General features: G+C 47.7%; 1 protein-coding gene across 1 annotated transcript in view; it reads right to left on the minus strand.

Annotated features, from left to right (window-relative positions):
* Positions 1–5949: 5949 nt before the first annotated feature.
* LYSMD2 (LysM domain containing 2) overlaps positions 5950–17305 on the minus strand; it is a 34689-nt gene continuing 23333 nt past the window's right edge. Inside the window, exon 3 of the mRNA XM_077263750.1 lies at positions 5950–7375. Within this exon, the coding sequence (XP_077119865.1) occupies positions 7330–7375 (46 nt within the window). The 3' untranslated portion in view covers positions 5950–7329. The remainder of the gene's footprint in view (positions 7376–17305) is intronic.

The raw sequence follows: 17305 nt of genomic DNA on the forward strand, positions 1-17305 counted from the left end.
CTGCTGTCCCTGGGCTCCAACACCGCCAGTTGCTGCTCGGAAGTGCTGTCTGCACAGTCAACATCTGCTCCAGTGTTATTGGGGTTCAGTAACGCCAGCTGCTCCCCTGCTGTGTGTGCAGCAATCACTCTAATCTGCTCCTCCTGCTGTCCCTGGGTTCCATCACCGCCATTTGCTGCTCGGAAATGCCATCTGCAGTCAATAGTTGCTCCTCTGTTATTGGGGTTCAGTAACGCCAGCTGCTCCCCTGCTGTGTGTGCGGCAATTGCTCCTGCTCTCCCTCCAAACTCACACAACTTCAGAAATTAAACTTGCTCCAATTAGGCTTCGGCCTACACTCTTTTTCTGTAATCCCTGGGCTTCAACACCGCCAGTTGCTGCCTGGAAGTGCTGTCTGCACAGAGAAAAACACAAGCTCCAGTGTTAGTGGGGTTCAGTAACGCCAGCTGCTCCCCTGCTGTGTGTGCAGCAATCACTCAAGTCTGCTCCTCCTGCTGTCCCTGGGCTCCAACACTGCCAGTTGCTGCCTGGAAGTGCCGTTTGCACAGTCAACTCTTGCTGCCATGTTATTGGGTTTCAGTAACGTCAGCTGATCCCTAGCTGTGTATCCGGCAATGTGTCCTGCGACCTCCACGCTGACAACAGAAATTAAAGGGAACCTGCCCCCCCAGGCGTTTGTAACTAGAAGAGCCACATTGTGCAGCACAAATGCTGCATTTGGACAAGGTGGCTCTTTTAGTTATTCTCCTTGCACACACTGAAGTTAACACTTATAAAATGTGTCCCCTCGTACCTTCAAACCGTCCCGGAGGTGGGACTTTCCTTCTTAATGAGACGCAGCACAGCCGTCATTCCTACCCCCTTGGCGCCGTTCACCGCCTCCTCAGCGTTGTTTGAATCTGTCCCGTAGCCTGCGCTGTTATGTTATCCCTTGGCCATGTGTTGTTAGCGCTGCCCATCTTCTGACATCATTTGGTGTCAGGCTGGCTGCGCCTGTGCAGCCGCCCCACCCGAGATCACGCCCCGCAGAGTCTTATTTATTCACACTGCGAGGCTGGGATTCATGGGCATGCACATCTTCGCCTCACTCATCTCCTTCCGCCTTCTTCAGACTGTGTGGCGTCACGGCCGTGGCATGTGATTAGGGATCAGCTGACGCCGCACAGTCTGAAGAAGGCGGAAGGAGATGAGTTAGAGAGGCAAAGATATGCACTGTGCAAGGCCATGAGTCACAGCCACGCAGTGTGAATAAATCAGAAGACACTTGTGGGGCCTGATCTCGGGCAGCGCGACCGCACAGGCGCAGTCAGGCTGACATCAAATGATGTCAGAAGACGGGCAGCGCTAACTGCGCATGGCCAAGGGATAACATAACAGCGCAGACTCCGGTACACAAACAACGCCCAGGAGGCTGCGCCCGGTGCCAAGGGGGTGTGAATGACAGCTTTGCTGCGTCTCATTAAGAAGGAAAGTCCCGCCTCCGGGACGGTTTCATGGTATGAGGGGCCTAATTTTCTAAGTGGTTTCGTTCAGCGTGTGCAAGGAGCATAATTAAAAGAGCCACCTTTTCCTTGTGCAGCATTACTGCTGCACAAGGAGGCTCATCTAGTTGCTAACGCCTGGGGGGTTAAAGGTTCCCTTTCAACTTGCTCCAATTAGGCCTCAGCCTACACTCCGCTTCTCCTTTATTCCCTGGGCTCCAACACCGCCAGTTGCTGCTCAGAAGTGTCTTTGGCACGGGTACTCCCTCCTGCCCAGCCCGATTCCAGCACGCCAGCTGTTTCCGGGTAGTGTCAAGGTCACTTTGCCTCCAATACATTGTCCTGTCGTGTTGCGGTCGGGTTAGCCGACTCTATGGTGCCTGCAGTTTAGGTGCTTCCTATGTGGGCTGCGGGAACTGGCAATCAAGGCTGGTTCCGTAGTGCCAATAGGACACTGTAGGACTGTGGATTTTCGGTAACTACGGCCGGCTCGCGGCCTAGCAACTTTTGTTTTAACTGTGGACCTTCTGCTGCCTATCTGAGTTCCAGCACCATTACCTGGTTCATAGGAAGACAATCTTGAATAGGTCCCCCTGGTTCCAGTACCGTCAGCTGGTTCCAGGCAGAGCCTTTGGCTTAGGTGCCTCCTTCTGGGTATCCGAGTTCCACCAACGTCAGGTGGTCCTTGGTAGTGCTTTCTGGCACGGGTACCTCCTGCTTAGTAACCGGGTTCCAGTAACGTCAGCTGGTCCTCGGTAGTTCCATTGGCTCTTGTACCTTCGGCTACTTTCACACTAGCGTCGTGCACTGCACGTCGCTATACGTCGTTTTGGACAAAAAAACGCATCCTGCAAAAGTGCTTGCAGCATGCGTTTTTTCTCCATAGACTTTACATTAGGGACGCAGTGCGACGCATTGCCACACGTCGCAAGCGTCGTGCGACGGTTGCGTTGTGTCGGGACGGTCCGTCGCCAGCAAAAAAACGTTGCATGTAACGTTTTTTGCAGCGTCGATACAGTCTTTTCCGACCGCGCATGCGCAGCCGGAACTCCGCCCCCGCCTCCCCGCATATCACAATGGGGCAGCGGATGCGTTGTAATAATGCATCCGCTGCCCCCGTTGTGCACAATAATCACACTGTCCGTCGGCACGTCGGGCCGACGCATGGCGACGGCCCAGTGCCGACGCCAGTGTGAAAGTAGCCTTCGGCTCCCCATCCGGGTTCCAGTACCGTCAGCTGGTTCTCGGCATTTCCTCAGCCTTCTTGTACCTTCTGCTACATTTCCAAGTTCAAGACCCTAAAGACGACAAGCCTGAAGACCACCCCTAAGACGACCCCTGAGACGACAACCCTGGAGACGACGACCCTGAAGACCGAGAAGTAGAAGAACAAGAAGCTCTTTGGCTCTTGTACCTTCTGCTCCCCATCCTGGTTCCAGTACCATCAGCTGGTTCCGGGGCAGAGCCTTTGGCTTAGGTGCCTCCTACTGGGTATCCGAGTTCCACCAACGTCAGGTGGTCCTTGGTAGCTCTTTCTGGCACGGGTACCTCCTGCTTAGTAACCGGGTTCCAGTACCGTCAGCTGGTCCTCGGTAGTTCCATTGGCTCTTGGACCTTCAGGAAGCCATCCGGGTTCCAGTACCGTCAGCTGGTTCTCGGCATTTTCTCAGCCTTCTTGTACGTTCTGCTACATTTCCAAGTTCAAGACCCTAAAGACGACGACCCTGAAGATCACCCCTAAAACAACGACGACGACCCCTGAGACGACAACCCTGGAGACGACGACCCTGGAGACCACCCCGAAGACGACGACCCTGGATATGACAACGACCCTGAAGACCGAGAAGCAGAACAACAAGAAGCTGCAGAACAAAGAGCAGAAGAACATTAAGCATAAGACTAAAAATCAGAGCAAAAGATATTATCTAAATTATAAGCAGAAGAAGACTAAGCAGTGTATGGGGGTGAGTCCGTTCCGCCTCGTGGTGCCCCTAGAAAAAGCCTGCTGCTGCAGGTCAAACTGAACGCGGACAAATCCTGTTGTAACTCTTTTGTGACAGGCAGAACGGAAGGTGTAATCTTCAAACTTTTATAGATAACAACTACAGCACGGTGGCTCAGTGGTTAGCACTGCAGCGCTGGAGTCCTGGGTTCTAATCCCACCAAGGACAACATCTGCAAGGAGTGTGTATGTTCTCCCCGTGTTTGCGTGGGTTTCCTCCGGGTACTCCGGTTTCCTCCCACATTCCAAAGACATACTGATAGGGAATTTAGATTGTGAGCCCCATTGGGGACAGTGTGTACAAAACTGTGAAGCGCTGCGGAATATGTTAGCGCTATATAAAAATAAAGATTATTTATTTATTAACTACAGGAATGCCTGTCACATAAGAATATGATGAAGTCTACTTCATTCATATGAAGAAGAATAATAGTTTAATAAAAAGAATATGAAGAATGTAACAAAAAATAATAGGAAGAAGATGATGAATAAGGTGAAGAAGTTGATGTAAAAGATGCTGCTGCTGAGCATGATGAAGGAGAAAGTGTCGGAGAAGTAAAAAAGAAGGTGAAGAGCATGGAATTAGTGAAACATCAATATCTGACAAAATATAAAAAATCTTAACATAGTCAATATCTTTGTAACTCCGAACGTCTTAAAAAATAATAATAATTCCTGCTTTTCCATTTGATTGGGCTAAACCGCTATGCCTTTAATGTCTCCTCCACGTCCCCCAATACATCCTACATTATTCTTAGTTGTTTTCCTTCATGTAGAATGAACCTACAAGAAAAGAAAGGGTTTATTTTAATTCCGATATTTTGGTCCCATTGACTTGCATGGGTATCGGTATTGGCGATATCCGATATTTTTTGAATATCGGCCGATCCAATCCGATACTTTTCAATATGGAAGGTATCGCTCAACACTAGTCAAGATACGTGTATGCAGTCACATACCGCTCCGCAAAAAAATGGGCTTATCACCTTATCATGCATCAGGCCACACCACACGTTCACTTTAGGGGTGTTAGGTTCGAACTCAACGTAGGTATGAGGATGTTCAGGAGCCCATATTCATTTGCAGTCCCACTCCCACTCACTTCATCATTTGCAGTCCCTCTCCCCCACTCACTTCATCATTTGCAGTCCCTTTCCCCCACTCACTGCATCATTTGCAGTCCACCTCGCCTCACTCACCATCATTTGCAGTCCACCTCACTCACTTCATCATTTGCAGTCCCCCTCCCTTGATCATTTGTAGTCCCCCTCCACCTCCCACCCATTTAATAAAGAAAACAAAACAAATAAAAATGTTCATACTTACCACACTGACGCTCATCTGTAGGCGAAGCTCTACTTCTGGTGTCCTCATACATACCGGCACATATGTCATAACCGGATGTCCAGAGAAGGCGGAGGAGGTGGGAGCTGCGCACCCGTTCAGGTGCCACAAAGCTACTTTATTGCACAGTGAGGCCTGGTGAGCAGAAGGACAAGAGGGGCCCAGGCCCCATACAGCAACTCTCATTTTCTCTAAAATGGGAAAAACTGGGGTCTAAGGGGTAACGTTTCTCCTTATGGAGAGTGACATACCAGCTCTGGCTTGTCAAGGTAAGGAGGCTTATTCGCCGTGCAATGCTCCTCTGGGAAATTAAATATGCAAGTTGCCTCTTCTGAGAAAAAGAGGACTTAACTCTATAGCGCCACCTGTTACCCCTTAGACCCCAGTCCAGAGACTCTCACCTAGCCAAATCAGTTCTCATGCTTCGCACTGACGAGGGCCAACAGCCCGAAACACCGTGTCTGCGAATTGAGATACTGATTTGGCTTTTATCCTAAGTCATATTGTACGACTCGTTAAAGGGTTGATTGTGACTTGTAGGATCGCTACTTCCAACAGGTGGCGCTATAGAGTTAAGTCCTCTTTTTCTCAGAAGAGGCAATTTGCATATTTAATTTCCCAGAGGAGCATTGCACGGCGAATAAGCTTCCTTACCTTGACAAGCCAGCTGGTATGTCACTCTCTATAAGGAGAAACGTTACCCCTTAAAACAAGAATGTCAATTTTCAGACACTTTCGGGGTACTGCCCTTTGTCAGTGCAAAGTGTGAGATCTGGTTTGGCTGTGTGAGAGGCATCTGACCGGGATCCAAGAAGTATTGTTTCTCCTTGCGGAAACTGTCATGTTAAGTATGCCGAGATGAGGAGACTTAAAGCCGCAATGCTCCTCTGGGAAATATGCAAATTGTCTCTTCAGAGGGGAAGAGGACTAGAACTCTGGTGCCACCTATTGGATAGTTCCCAGAGGAGCACTGCGGCTTTAAGTCTCCTCATCTCGGCATGCTTAACATGTCAGTCTCCGCAAGAAGAAACAATACTGGATCCCATGTTATTATGGTGTGTGAATTATAAAAATATGAATGAATAAAACAATAAATAAGTATAAAACACCCCTCAGAACCAGGATATTTTATGGTTTTTAATCAATACAGCACGCACACAAAACAGCATCCTCTCTGCAAATTTAAAGTAATAATAAAACAAATGAACAAACAGTGGTTAAAAGTAAAAATTCCCAGTAAGTACAGTACATAGAGAGTCTTCCTCTTTCTTCTTCCGCTGTTCGCCCACAATCAGGAATAGCAGCATATTTTCACCAAGTCCAAAACTCTGCATTCTACATTACAAGCACAATGGATGGCATTTATAGAAATCTCAGGCCCACTGTTCTCCTTTTTAACTTGCATAAACTGACATGACCAATAAACTGTAATTAGATGCAGTAATTCCGCATAGTACGTACTGTAGAACGCAACGTTTTGGGAGCAGCAAGAATGCGCAGCATCCAGAACACTACTATTCCTGATCGCGGGCACGCAGTCTCACCTTGTCAAGTTGTTACAAATTCCCTCCTGCCTTTCTTCCCTTCACCATCTTCTGAAATTAACAACTGGAAGTGTTTATCATTACCAGAAGTCAGTAATCTTACCCAGCTCAGGTCAACAACAAGTCGTGGCAGTGGTGAAGGATGTACAGGAGAATTTTTAGGCAAGAAAACCCCACAAGTAATCCTTGCTTCTCCAGCGCTGCCACTCCGCTGGTCTGTACATACAGGGCTGCAGCAGTGATATCACTTCTACAACATGTGTCCTATGCAGGAACTAAGGGGTGATGAATCGGACTGTTTAGACCAACGATTGTCTGCAGCGGTCACATGTATACACAACAACATCGCTGCAGCCCTGTCTAGATACAGACTGTCGAGGAGCAACAGAGAAGCAGGAGTGGTGCCCGAGTAGGTGAGCACTGAATGTTTTGTTCTATCACACTATAAGGGTAGGTACCAGTTTTCCATTAAAAACAAGGCCATTTAAAATCAATTATTTGTCAAGATTTAAGGATGACTCAAATTCATTACCGTGTTATTTTTACAGTAAATGTGCAATAAAAAAACCCATAACATCCACTCTATATTGCCAGTAAAATACTGCGGCAGAGCAGTTATTTTCAGAAACAGTCTTCAGTAACAAGTAGCATCCCTCTTGCCATAACCGGTAAATCAACCAAACAAAATGAATGATATTGCAAATAATCTGCTACAAGATATGTCTGCAGTGAAAAATAGTATAGCTGTATAGAGATCAGAAAGGCCGTGACCCGATTGTGTATGCGACCTAATGAGGACACCGAAGAGTTGTGAACAAAAGTCAGGACTTGATTTCAGTGCAATATAGTAATAAAATATCGGCTATGGATTGCATTATATAGGAAGTCTCTTAGATACTCTGTTGTCTTCTGTCAGCTTCCACTGAATGGGAGGTCACACAGGAATGAGACTTATCGCTCAATGTTGATAGGAAGAAGTTGCATAGGAGTCGTCCTCTTCAAGCCTAGAAACAAAGAAATAAACATTGAAATCATAGTAAAGATGTGTATCAGGGTCTGCTGGACCAAACAGCACTGCAATCCTAGCTAGCAGATGCCAGGACTACAATGCAGCATCAGGGAAGATTCATGCTTTGTGCTAACAGCATTTTTTATTTCCCCCTTCACTATAAACAGTCAAATAAGATCTCACACTTTTCACTCAGGATGGGCAACACCCCGAAACACGTGTCTGCAAATTGAGATTCTGGTTTGGCTTTTATCCTAAGGGTACCGTTACACTAAACGATTTACCAACGATCACGACCAGCGATACGACCTGGCCGTGATCGTTGGTAAGTCGTTGTGTGGTCGCTGGGGAGCTGTCACACAGACAGCTCTCCAGCGACCGATGCCGAAGTCCCCAAGTAACCAGGGTAAACATCGGGTTACTAAGCGCAGGGCCGCGCTTAGTAACCCGATGTTTACCCTGGTTACCATCGTAAATGTAAAAAAAACAAACAGTACATACGCACATTCCGGTGTCCGTCAGGTCCCTCGCCGTCTGCTTCCCGCACTGACTGACTGCCGGCCGTAAAGTAAAAGCAGAGCACAGCGGTGACGTCACCGCTGTGCCCTGCTTTCCGGCCGGCACTCACAGTCAGTGCGGGAAGCAGACGGCGAGGGACCTGACGGACACCGGAATGTGAGTATGTACTGTTTTTTTTTTTTTACATTTACGATGGTAACCAGGGTAAACATCGGGTTACTAAGCGCAGCCCTGCGCTTAGTAACCCGATGTTTACCCTGGTTACAAGCGAACGCATCGCTGGATCGGTGTCACACACACCGATCCAGCGATGACAGCGGTAGATCCAGCGACGAAATAAAGTACCAAACGATCTGTGACGACGTACGATTCTCAGCGGGGTCCCTGATCGCTGCTGCGTGTCAGACACAGCGATATCGTATGGATATCGCTGGAACGTCACGGATCGTACCGTCGTAGCGACCAAAGTGCCACTGTGAGACGGTACCCTAAGTCACGTGGCAAGGCTCGTTAAAGGGTCGACATTCACTTTTAGGATTGATGCTTCATATAGGTGTCAGTAGAGTTTTAGTCCTCTCCCTCTCTGAATTGGTAATTTGCTGATTACAGAAGGAACGCAAGGTCATAACCTTAGAGGTTTTCCATCTTAAATGGGTAGACCAACCAGGTAAAAATTTTCAGCAACTACTTTTAGCATCCAAAATCCCAACAGTGTTATATAAATGTATTAAGTAGTTGTCACGTGGCAGCCGGCATGTAGTTCGCATACTTCGGATCACATTCTCTTTTCTTCTTTCAGTGTTCCATGGAGAAAAGTGGATAAGAATCTAGTCGGCATGGGACTGCTAGAATACAAACTACATACTTGCAGTCATGTGACAATAAGCAAAAAAAAAAATCGCCAATGAAAGTCTATGGGGGCGAGAAAAATACGGATTCCACACGGACCAGCAGTGTGACTTGCGAGAAATACGCAGCGCTGTTAGTGAAAAGCCGGTAATTCAATTGCCGGCTTTTCATTTCTCCTTCACAAACCCGACATGATATGAGACATGGTTTACATACAGTAAACCATCTCATATCCCCCTTTTTTTTGCATATTCCACACTACTGTTAGTAGTGTGTATGTGCAAAATTTGGGCGCTGTAGCTGCTAAAATAAAGGGTTAAATGGCGGAGAAAATTGGCGTGGGCTCCCGCGCAATTTTCTCCGCCAGAATGGTAAAGCCAGTGACTGAGGGCAGATATTAATAGCCTAGAGAGGGTCCATGGTTATTGGCCCCCCCTGGCTACAAACATCTGCCCCCAGCCACCCCAGAAAAGGCACATCTGGAAGATGCGCCTATTCTGGCACTTGGCCACTCTCTTCCCACTCCCGTGTAGCGGTGGGATATGGGGTAATGAAGGGTTAATGTCACCTTGCTATTGTAAGGTGACGTTAAGCCAGATTAATAATGGAGAGGCGTCAATTATGTCACCTATCCATTATTAATCCAATTGTATGAAAGGGTTAAAAAAAACACACACACACACACACACACACACACTATTAAAAATTATTTTAATGAAATAAACACACAGGTTGTTTTAATATTTTATTGCTCTCTCAATCCACCTGAAGACCCTCGCTTGGCAAAATAATAAACCAACAATATACATACCTTCTGATGAACTGTCACGTCCCACAAAGTAAATCCATCTGAAGGGGTTAAATCAATTTACAGGCAGGAGCTGTGCTAAAGCACTCGCTCGTACCTGTAAACCCCGGGTGCTGAAAGGAAAGCTGGGTGATCTGTACTTACATTGAGTCGCGGTGAGGCGCCCTCTGCTGGATGTTTTCATGAACTGCAGCCTTGGAAAAGTTCCCACGCTCGAGTTCATGTGAGTTCATCACTGTATATATTTTTTAACGAACATTTGAGCACATAAATCCATTAGATGTCGGTTTTGCAAGCCTGCGAGAAAATATCGCAGTACGGATGCCATACGGATTACATACGGAGGATGCCATGCGCAAAATACAACGAGCAGTAAGAAAAATCCTTCAACAAATATTCCAGCTGAAAGACTGATCGATGTTATTAATTCTTGTTCAACAAAGGGGCCAGCACATGAAAGCTATGGATGAGTGACATTTACACATGGCTCTTACAATGTTGGTCTTCCAGGAGATTTATACACTTGTGCATTTGATCCGGTCTAGTCTGCTACAGAAAAGCCTGTACAAATAGGATTAGAATTAGACATGAGCTCAGGTGAACAAATACTATAAAACGAATATTGCTATCTATGTAAGAATTAATGACTGCTCACTGGGCAAGTAAGGTGCACTCAAAATACTGAAGAATTAGGAGCCATGGGGATCTGTAAAGAGCTAAAGGAAAGATGACCTGCACAGATTAGTAAGAATACATCGCTGGCTTTAAAACCAATACATTTCATATTACCAACTTAAGGAGTATTTCCACCAACGCATTTATCACCTATCTGCTGGGTGGGTGATAAATCTCAGATCTGTGAAATTCCGGACCACTGGAAAACCCCCGGATTGCCAAGATAGGAACCCGCTGCAGTGCGATTCCATTTGTGAGAAAAGGGAGAACTAGTTCCCTGCACAGCCGGATGGTTGGGAGTATCGGCAGCACAAAAAAAAGATAGAAATTGGCATACAGAGCTAAAGGTGTGGCCCCCTTAAAGGTTATGATTTGTGGGGTCCCAGAGGCTGATCCTCCTAGCAGCAGGATACACATTCTAAAAAGGATGGAAAACTTTGTAACCTTGTCTTTGATTATTGCTGGTAGATAATTGCTGTGTTACACAGTCAGCATCGGCCTACAACAGCAGCAGGTGCCAATTAAATTGGTTGTCCGCTCACTCCATGTGACTGCAGACTTGCGAATCCTCGCATTGCTCACACTGAGCACGGTTAGGATTCTCCAATTCCAGGAATGGCGGTCATGTTACAGCAATTAGGCGATATGCATACTTCCGGCCACATTCCGACTAGAGGGGTGCGCCTTGCTCAATGCAAGTGCACGGAACAAGGCTGGAAACTGTCTAGTCAGAATGTGGCCAGAAATATGCATATCACATACTTGCGGTCACATGACAGTGACGGCACCGGAGAATCCTCACAGTGCACAGGTCAGTGGCTTGCAGAGTATGCCATGAGTAAGAACTGTTCACACTTATTGGTTTGAAACAGGTAGGCCAACACAAATTTCCCCAGTTTTTAATCATGAAACATGGTTTTTATTGTTATGGATTGAATAAAGGTTTTTGGTTTTTTTATCAGGAGACTGAGTGCCAGATTACTTACCCATCGTGTCTGTGGGATTCCTGTAGCTGCTTGTTTAATACTGTGGTATTGCAGTTTACGGTCTAAGCAATCAGATGATTGCAGGTTCAAGTCCCCTAAAGGGACTAAAAATATATTTTTAAATATAAAAAAGAAATAAATTCAAATCACCAAACTTCCCCTGCATTATAAATAATGGAAAATACGTACACATAAAATCGAATTGCTGCGTTTGTAACAGTCCAATCTTTCAAAATATGAAATCAACCGGACTGCTAAAGCCATAAAGAGAAAAAACAGAGGTGCAGTCTTCTCCAGTTGCCACAACATCCAAAAAAAAAAACACCAAAAAAAACAAAAACAAACAAACGTGAAAAACATTGCATCTATTCCAAAATAATTAAAAAAGTCCTCACAGCCCCATCAGTAAAAAATGAAACTGCTAAGATTCTTGGGAGATGAGAATTTTTTTTTACTACTGTTAATTTTCAAGTTTTTACCACTTAAAAAGACAAAAAACACAAATACTACAAGTTTGATGTCACAATAATAGTAATTTGGAAGAAGAGGAGGAAGATCCAAAAGAACAAAAATGGGAAATCGCTCAGTTGGGTAGAGCTTCAGGGGAACTGGCCTCTAGATTCATGGTGCCCAAATCACAGACAGCATGAATAAGAGCCTAGGTGCTTAACTGCAGCCATGTTGGTCTTTCTCTGCAACATTTCAGAGAAAGCATGGCTTGGCGCTGTACCGGACTAGTCACATCTCTCGCTGTGGTCACAGATCGACTTTTCAAACAGTCGTACAGCCAGGCTCAGATTCAGCTTGTCTGTGGTTTGGGCAGCATCAATCTAGCGATTCCCTTTAAGCATTCGTTCACATTGAACATCCTCTACTCAGTGGTTGATGGGCTGCCAGTGATGAGATATCTGGGGGGGAGCTATTGAGGTTAAGGCCCCGTCACACATAGCGAGATCGCTAGCGAGATCGCTGCTGAGTCACAAGTTTTGTGACGCAACAGCGACCTCAGTAGCGATCTCGCTATGTGTGACACGTACCAGCGACCAGGCCCCTGCTGCGAGATCGCTGGTCGTGTCGGAATGGCCTGGAGCTTTTTTTGGTCGTTGAGGTCCCGCTGACATCGCTGAATCGGTGTGTGTGACACCGATCCAGCGATGTCTTCACTGGTAACCAGGGTAAACATCGGGTTACTAAGCGCAGGGCCGCGCTTAGTAACCCGACGTTTACCCTGGTTACCAGCGTAAATGTAAAAAAACCCAAACACTACATACTCACCATCTGATGTCCGTCAGGTCCCTTGCCGTCTGCTTCCTGCTCTGACTGAGTGCCGCCGTACAGTGAGAGCAGATCACAGCAGTGACGTGACCGCTGCGCTCTGCTCTCACTGTACGGCGGCACTCAGTCAGAGCAGGAAGCAGACGGCAAGGGACCTGACGGACATCAGATGATGAGTATGTACTGTTTTTTGTTTTTTTTACATTTACGCTGGTAACCAGGGTAAACATCGGGTTACTAAGCGCGGCCCTGCGCTTAGTAACCCGATGTTTACCCTGGTTACCCGGGTGCTGCAGGGGGACTTCGGCATCGTTGAAGACAGTTTCAACGATGCCGAAGTCGTTCCCCTGATCGTTGGTCGCTGGAGAGAGCTGTCTGTGTGACAGCTCCCCAGCGACTTACCAACGATCACGGCCAGGTCGTATCGCTGGTCGTGATTGTTGGTAAATCGCTATGTGTGACGGGGCCTTTATAGGTGGTGGAGGGTTAAGAGGCATCTAAGCAATCAGTTTCCTGAAACCAATGGACTGTCCATATAATGAATGACACCTCAAGACTCGCCTGTCAGAGAGTAAGGGTACCGTCTCACTATACGATTTACCAACGATCACGACCTGCGATACGACCTGGCCGTGATCGTTGGTAAGTCATTGTGTGGTCGCTGGGGAGCTGTCACACAGACCGCTCTCCAGCGACCAACGATGCCGAGGTTCGCTGGTAACCAGGGTAAACATCGGGTTACTAAGCGCAGGGCCGCGCTTAGTAACCCGATGTTTACCGTGGTTACCAGCGTAAAAGTAAAAAAAAAAAAACCGTACACAGGGCTGCCACTAGAAATTTCGGGGCCCCATACTGGCAAAATTTCCGGGGCCCCCTTGAGACTCCGCCCAGGCTCCACCCCAGCCCCGCCTCCACGCTCCACCCCTCAAACTGTCCACAGTCCCACCGCTCTCTCTTGGAAAATCTCCACTTCTCACCTATCACACATGTAGCCGGCAGCTTTTGTTTTGGCCAATAGATTTTTTCAAGCCACCAAAATGACAAGGTAGACACTTTTGGCCGGGCCCTACTCTACTGTAACCTATTAAATATTTGTTAAAATATGCAGTACAATTTAGGTATATTTTTATTTTTAAATTTTTAAAATGACCTATAATACCACATACAAGGAACAAATACCACAGCACCATGACCAGACACCATATCACCACAGTGACCTATAATACTAAAACCACGCCACACCATGACCAGATGACATATTACCACCACAGTGATCGAATAATATCAAATACAAGGAACAAATACCACAACATCATGACCAGACCACATATTACCACCACAGTGATCGAATAATATCAAATACAAGGAACAAATACCACAACATCATGACCAGACCACATATTACCAACACATAGTGACTGAATACTACAATACTGATCAATAATTTAAAAAAACACAATACTATCACCATAAGTGCCATTATACACAGGAGATCTGTACTTAGTATGCAGTGTCTGTGTACAGGTAATACAGTGATCACCAGTGACATTATACACAGGAGCTCTGTATATAGTCTATAGGTAATCCAGTGATCACTGGTGATATTATACACAGGACCTCTGTATATAGTATACAGTGTATAGTGTCAATGTATAGGTAACACTGACTTACCAGTGATGTCTCTAGGTGAAGTCCTTCATCTTTCATCCCGCACAGACCACCATCACTTCATGCAGCCAGGACTCGTTTCTGCAGGAAATAACAGTTACCTCGAGTTCCACTTGCAGAACACATTACTTAATTTTCCCAACTTCTACATTACACCACATGAAGAAGGCGACATAGTATCACTCTACACAGTAATAGGACCGCCCCTCCATTTAAAACAGTGTACTCAAAAAATAAAATAAATACATCACTGCAGTAATAATAACCCTTAATTAGCCCCTATGGTAATAATATTCGCCATCCTGGCCCCGTGTGTCTCATTACTGGGGTCAGCCATATGTTCTCCCATCCTGCCCTAATGAGTATCCATCCTGCCCCATATGATCTCCCCATCCTGCCCCATCTGTCTCCATCGTATCCATTCTGCCCCATGATCCTGCCCCATCTGTCTCCAATCCTGCCTCCAGTGTCTCCAATCATGCCCGTATCACCATTCTGCCCCGTCTCCAATCAGGCCCCCATTTCTCAATTCTGCCCCATCTGTTTCCATTCCTGCCCCAGTGTCTCCAGTCATGCCCCAGTGTCTGTCATCCTGCCCCGTGTCTCCAATCATGCCGTTTCTCCGTTCTGCCCCCCCGTGTCCAGCGTTCTGCCCCCCCGTGTCCAGCGTTCTGCCCCCCCGTGTCCAGCGTTCTGCCCCCCCGTGTCCAGCGTTCTGCCCCCCCGTGTCCAGCGTTCTGCCCCCCCGTGTCCAGCGTTCTGCCCCCCCCCCCCCCCCCGTGTCCAGCGTTCTGCCCCCCCCCCCCCCCGTGTCCAGCGTTCTGCCCCCCCGTGTCCAGCGTTCTGCCCCCCCCCCCGTGTCCAGCGTTCTGCCCCCCCCCCCGTGTCCAGCGTTCTGCCCCCCCCCCCGTGTCCAGCGTTCTGCCCCCCCCCCCCCGTGTCCAGCGCTCTGCCCCCTCCTGTGTCCAGCGCTCTGCCCCCTCCTGTGTCCAGCGCTCTGCCCCCGATGCGGGCCCCTCTGCCCACTGGGCCCCATACGCCAGTCATGGCTGTAATGCCCTGATGGCAGCCCTGACCGTACATACTCACCATCTGATGTCCGTCAGGTCCCTTGCCGTCTGCTTCCCGCTCTGACTGAGTGCCGCCGTACAGTGAGAGCAGAGTGCAGCGGCGACGTCACCGCTGTGATCTGCTCTCACTTTCCGGCCGGGAGTCAGTCAGAGCGGGAAGCAGACGGCAAGGGACCCGAAGGACACAGGAATGTGAGTATGTACGGTTTTTTTTTTTTTACTTTTACGCTGGTAACCACGGTAAACATCGGGTTACTAAGTGCGGCCCTGCGCTTAGTAACCCGATGTTTACCCTGGTTACAAGCGAACGCATCGCTGGATCGCTGTCACACACAACGATCCAGCGATGACAGCGGGAGATCCAGCGACGAAAGAAAGTTTCAAACGATCTGCTACGACGTACGATTCTCAGCAGGGTCCCTGATCGCTGCTGCGTGTCAGACACTGCGAGATCGTAACTATATCGCTAGAACGTCACGAATCGTGCCGTCGTAGCGATAAAAATGCCACTGTGTGACGGTACCCTTAAGGTACCTTCACACGAAGCGACGCTGCAGCGATAGCGACAACGATGCCGATCGCTGCAGCGTCGCTGTTTGATCGCTGGGGAGCTGTCACACAGACCGCTCTCCAGCGACCAACGATGCCGAGGTCCCCGGGTAACCATCGGGTTGCTAAGCGCAGGGCCGCGCTTAGTAACCCGATGTTTACCCTGGTTACCAGCGTAAAAGTAAAAAAAAAAAAAAAACAGTACATACTCACCTGCGCGTCCCCCAGCGTCTGCTTCCTGACACTGACTGAGCTCCGGCCCTAACAGCACAGCGGTGACGTCACTGCTGTGCTTTCACTTTCACTTTAGGGCCGGCGCTCAGTAAGTGTCAGGAAGCAGACGCTGGGGGACGCGCAGGTGAGTATGTACTGTTTGTTTTTTTTACTTTTACGCTGGTAACCAGGGTAAACATTGGGTTACTAAGCGCGGCCCTGCGCTTGGTAACCCGATGTTTACCCTGGTTACCAGTGTAAAACATCGCTGGTATCGTTGCTTTTGCTTTCAAACATAACGATACACGGTGATCGGACGACCAAATAAAGTTCTGGACTTTATTCAGCGACCAGCGACATCACACCAGGATCCTGATCGCTGCTGCGTGTCAAACTAAACGATATCTCTAGCGAGGACGCTGCAACGTCACGGATCGCTAGCGATATCGTTACAAAGTCGTTTCGTGTGAAGGTACCTTTATACAGTATGTACACTCACCGGCCACTTTATTAGGTACACCTGTCCAACTTCTTGTTAACACTTAATTTCTAATCAGCCAATCACATGGCGGCAACTCAGTGCATTTAGGCATGTAGACATGGTCAAGACAATCTCCTGCAGTTCAAACCGAGCATCAGTATGGGGAAGAAAGGTGATTTGAGTGCCTTTGAACGTGGCATGGTTGTTGGTGCCAGAAGGGCTGGTCTGAGTATTTCAGAAACTGCTGATCTACTGGGATTTTCACGCACAACCATCTCTAGGGTTTACAGAGAATGGTCCGAAAAAGAAAAAAAATCCAGTGAGCGGCAGTTCTGTGGGCGGAAATGCCTTGTTGATGCCAGAGGTCAGAGGAGAATGGGCAGACTGGTTCGAGCTGATAGAAAGGCAACAGTGACTCAAATCGCCACCCGTTACAACCAAGGTAGGCCTAAGAGCATCTCTGAACGCACAGTGCGTCGAACTTTGAGGCAGATGGGCTACAGCAGCAGAAGACCACACCGGGTACCACTCCTTTCAGCTAAGAACAGGAAACTGAGGCTACAATTTGTACAAGCTCATCGAAATTGGACAGTAGAAGATTGGAAAAACGTTGCTTGGTCTGATGAGTCTCGATTTCTGCTGCGACATTCGGATGGTAGGGTCAGAATTTGGCGTAAACAACATGAAAGCATGGATCCATCCTGCCTTGTATGGAGCATCTTTGGGATGTGCAGCCGACAAATCTGCGGCAACTGTGTGATGCCATCATGTCAATATGGACCAAAATCTCTGAGGAATGCTTCCAGCACCTTGTTGAATCTATGCCACGAAG

This window comes from Ranitomeya variabilis, chromosome 5, assembly GCF_051348905.1.
Source record: "Ranitomeya variabilis isolate aRanVar5 chromosome 5, aRanVar5.hap1, whole genome shotgun sequence".
NCBI lineage: Eukaryota > Metazoa > Chordata > Amphibia > Anura > Dendrobatidae > Ranitomeya > Ranitomeya variabilis.